Source organism: Anomaloglossus baeobatrachus, chromosome 2 (assembly GCF_048569485.1).
Source record: "Anomaloglossus baeobatrachus isolate aAnoBae1 chromosome 2, aAnoBae1.hap1, whole genome shotgun sequence".
NCBI classification, from domain to species: Eukaryota; Metazoa; Chordata; class Amphibia; order Anura; family Aromobatidae; genus Anomaloglossus; species Anomaloglossus baeobatrachus.
Window position 1 is genome coordinate 791,118,881 of NC_134354.1, and position 4,564 is coordinate 791,123,444.

At 51.2% G+C, this 4,564-nt stretch overlaps 1 protein-coding gene across 1 annotated transcript in view; it reads right to left on the reverse strand.

The window, feature by feature from the left end:
- Nucleotides 1-1,643: 1,643 nt before the first annotated feature.
- LOC142290083 (E3 ubiquitin ligase Rnf121-like) overlaps nucleotides 1,644-4,564 on the reverse strand; it is a 9,973-nt gene continuing 7,052 nt past the window's right edge. Inside the window, 1 exon segment of the mRNA XM_075334018.1 lies at nucleotides 1,644-2,513. Coding sequence (XP_075190133.1) covers nucleotides 2,393-2,513 — 121 coding nt within the window. The 3' untranslated portion in view covers nucleotides 1,644-2,392.

Consider the following 4,564-nt stretch of genomic DNA (forward strand, 5'->3'; position numbering starts at 1 on the left):
GAATGGTAACAGCTAAAATGCCAAAACTTGTCACTAGCCAAATATTTCTGGACGCACCTGTATGCTGTGCTGAGCCTCATCCATCTAGTCATTGTTATACTGACAGGTCACCTAAAGTCGGCCGCGCACGATAGAATGAAGCCTTGGCCGATTGTTCGGCTGTCAGCCATCTCTCCCATACAGGGGTAGTCTTATGGCTGAACACCCCCATGTTGTATAAGTCTCCGACTGACATAGTTCAGCGTCTTATCTCAGGGAGAACAATGCGATCGTCAGTCTGAAATCTCCCCAAACCATGGGGCGGCCGGTGCCCCGTACAGATTAGACAGTGGGTAAAGCTGGTGATATCGGCAGGTTCTGCCTTTACCTATATGGCGGCCTTAAGACTATGCGTCCTGTACGATCTATGGCAGACGAGGACGATGCTTCCAGAGGAAAGCCGCTAACCAATCCTTCAGCATTTGTGACACGGAGCTGCACCGCCATCTAATGTACCGGATTGTGACACGGCGCTGCACCGCCATCACATGTACCGGATTGTGACACGGAGCTGCACCGCCATCACATGTACCGGATTGTGACACGGAGCTGCACCGCCATCTAATGTACCGGATTGTGACACGGCGCTGCACCGCCATCACATGTACCGGATTGTGACACGGAGCTGCACCGCCATCACATGTACCGGATTGTGACACGGAGCTGCACCGCCATCACATGTACCGGATTGTGACACGGAGCTGCACCGCCATCACATGTACCGGATTGTGACACGGAGCTGCACCGCCATCACATGTACCGGATTGTGACACGGAGCTGCACCGCCATCACATGTACCGGATTGTGACACGGAGCTGCACCGCCATCACATGTACCGGATTGTGACACGGAGCTGCACCGCCATCTAATGTACCGGATTGTGACACGGAGCTGCACCGCCATCTAATGTACCGGATTGTGACACGGAGCTGCACCGCCATCACATGTACCGGATTGTGACACGGAGCTGCACCGCCATCACATGTACCGGATTGTGACACGGAGCTGCACCGCCATCACATGTACCGGATTGTGACACGGAGCTGCACCGCCATCTAATGTACCGGATTGTGACACGGCGCTGCACCGCCATCACATGTACCGGATTGTGACACGGAGCTGCACCGCCATCACATGTACCGGATTGTGACACGGAGCTGCACCGCCATCACATGTACCGGATTGTGACACGGAGCTGCACCGCCATCACATGTACCGGATTGTGACACGGCGCTGCACCGCCATCACATGTACCGGATTGTGACACGGAGCTGCACCGCCATCACATGTACCGGATTGTGACACGGAGCTGCACCGCCATCACATGTACCGGATTGTGACACGGCGCTGCACCGCCATCACATGTACCGGATTGTGACACGGCGCTGCACCGCCATCACATGTACCAGATTGTGACACGGAGCTGCACCGCCATCACATGTACCGGATTGTGACACGGAGCTGCACCGCCATCACATGTACCGGATTGTGACACGGAGCTGCACCGCCATCACATGTACCGGATTGTGACAGCGCGGCGATGACGACTCCGGGCCGCCTGGAATGAGCGCGGACACGTTTGCACGAGGCCGGACGTCCAGGAGTGTTTATTGAGCGTTGTGTTTATTCCTGCCACAGTTCATGGATATAACCGTCCGCTGTATACACTGGGATATAGAAAATCGGCGTCGCCGGCCCCTCCCGCAATATTACAAAAAAAAAAAAAAAAAAAAAAAAAGGTAAAACGCGGATGGAATTGAATAAAAAGACAAAGTTTTCAGAGCCGGCAGCCGTTCATCCTCCGTGCAACTTATAAATACCCCTCCCGTGTAGACGGTGAATCTGCGGAGCGGCGCAAAACACCAGAAAGTTTACTAAAAATGTACCCAGTTCCCCCCCCCCTTATTGGGCACAACATGGAAGCGGGAGAGAAAATGCAAAAAAATATCTCCAAAAAAATACCCTGGGCAGGTGGGATGGTATCTCCAGTAGATGGTCGGTGCGCACCCGTCGCTCCCTGGGCGCGGTGCTGGATGTGCACCCGAGGCGGCACAAGGTGCGGACACATTTTAGTGGTTGAGGGAAGAACTAAAACACAGAATCCATGTGGTGCCAAATAAAAAATACAGACGAAACGGCGCTATAAATAAATAATACAACTGGCAATTCTCCAGCGCGGCAACAGCGGCGACTAACACTGCGGAGAAGAGCCACCGAGCAGCTCCAGAGGCTGAAAAAAAAAAAAAAAAAAAAAAAAAGAGGGGCGGGACGTGAAAAATTCAAAGATGGCGCCGCCGGCATCACTGCCGCCTTCCCCGATGGTGCCAGGAGCTTGGTAAGTGGTGTAGACGCCTCATTCCAGACCCAGGCAATAGTTAATGCCCTGTACCAGTCCAATAATGACGGGCTGCCATGCTACCAGGTACCGCAACCAGTCCAACAGCTGCCCGTACATGACGTGAGGCCGCTCCCAGCTGCAGGAACGAGTCAAGGATGCAAAATCTCCTCTACTGGAGGAAAGCAGACATGTTTCCTAATGCTGGACTGCCCCTTTAACCGCCAGCAAAATGTATAGTGATGGGCGGACCCCATTCTGGGTGTTCGATTCAGATCTGACAACTTGGGGAAAAAATAAAGAAAATAAGAACAAAGGGAGCGCTCACACTCACCGAGGCTCCGTGGCGGCTGTAACTGCTCCTCCGGCCTCTCCTTCACTTCCTGGGCCACTCATCATTGGTTATCCATATGCACCGCTTTCTCCGCCCACTGGCCGTCCTAGCATCTGTGATTGGTTGCAGTCAGACACGCCCTCAGCCTGTGTGACAACGTCTGACTTCAACCAATCACAGGCGATATGTGCGACTATCATACAGTAAAAATAACGAAAAATATTTGGCGTGGGGTTCCCCCATATTATGATACCAGGTACAGATAAAGCCTCTGGCTACAGGCTGCAGCCCCCAGTCGTGCGCTTATCTTGGCTGTGTATCAAAATAAGAGGAACCGCATGTGGCCTTTCAATTATTTAAATAATTAAAAAAAAAAAAAAACACGGCATACAGTCCACCCCAATTTTGATACCCATCCAAGATAAAGACCAACAGCTGGGGGCTGATATTCTCAGGCTGGGGAGACCCATGGGACCCCACAGCCTAAAAATAGCAGCCTGCAGCTGCCCAAGATTGCCGCATCCATTAGATGCGACAGTCTCAGCACTTTACCCGGCTCTTTCAGATTGCCCTGGTGTGGTGGCAATATGGGTAATATGGGGTTAATTGCAGCTAGCAGCCCTAGATTAGTGATGGGGAGGGTCAATGAGAGCCCCCCATTACTGATCTGTAAGAGAAAAGAAATAAAACACAAAAACACTTAAAAAACCCTTTATTTTAAATAAATTACAAAAAGCCCCCTCTTATACCACTTTATTAACCCCAAAAACACCTCTACAGGTCCAACGTAATCCACACGAGGTCCCATGACAATTCAACTCTGCTACATCTGAAGCTCACAGCAAGCGCCATAGAACATGACTGTCCGCTATGATGCGATTAGCGTTGACGTTACTCAGGTTAGTTGCGGACACAGCTGGAGGTTCCCATAGCCCTTCACCTGTGACTGACTGCAGGTAACCTGACCGGCCTTACGGTACTTAATTAAATTCAGTGACCCCACCTGAGGTCAACTTACCTGCGGTAGCAGGTGAAGGGCTGTGGGAACCTCCAGCTGTGCCCGCAACTAACCTGAGTGACGTCACCGCTGATTGCGCAGCTCATTCATTCTCTGCCTGAAGCTCACAGTGGGTGGTTGTGTTCTATGGCGCTCGCTGTGAGCTTCAGATGAAGCAGTGCTGGAATCGTCGTGGGACCTCGAGTCATGTGGATTATGTCGGACCTGCAAGGGTGTTTTGGGGTTAATAAAGTGGTGAAAGGGTGTTTTTTGTATCTTATTTCAAATAAAAGGATTTTTTCGGTGATTGTGTTTATTTACTTTGATTTACAGATTGGTAATGGGGGGGGTTTCATTGACCCTCTCTATCACTAATCTAGGGCTTAGTGCCAGCTGTGAACTGCGATTAACCCCTTATTATCCCGATTACCACAGCACCAGGGCAAATCGGGAAGAGCTGGGTAAAGTGATAGGATTGTCACATCTAATGGATGCAACAATCCTGGGCAGCTGCAGGCTGCTATTTTTAGGCTGGAAAGGCCCAAATAACCATGGGTCTCCTCAGCCTGAGAATATTAAACTCTGGCTGTCGGCTTTATCATGGCTGGGTATCAAAATCAGGGACCGCACGCTGGGTTTTTAAATGATTTACTTTTATACCACAATAGACTTGCAGACAGCGCCTGTGATGGAAGCAGTCAGCTGACCCGCTGTCACTCAGGGTGGGGGCGCGTCTGACTGCAACCAACCACAGATGCCAGTGGGCGGGGAAAGAAGTGAATATGCATGAAGGTAAATGAGCGGCCCTGGAAATTAATGAGTGGCCGTGGGAGCCTCGGTAAGTACAATGCCCTTGCTC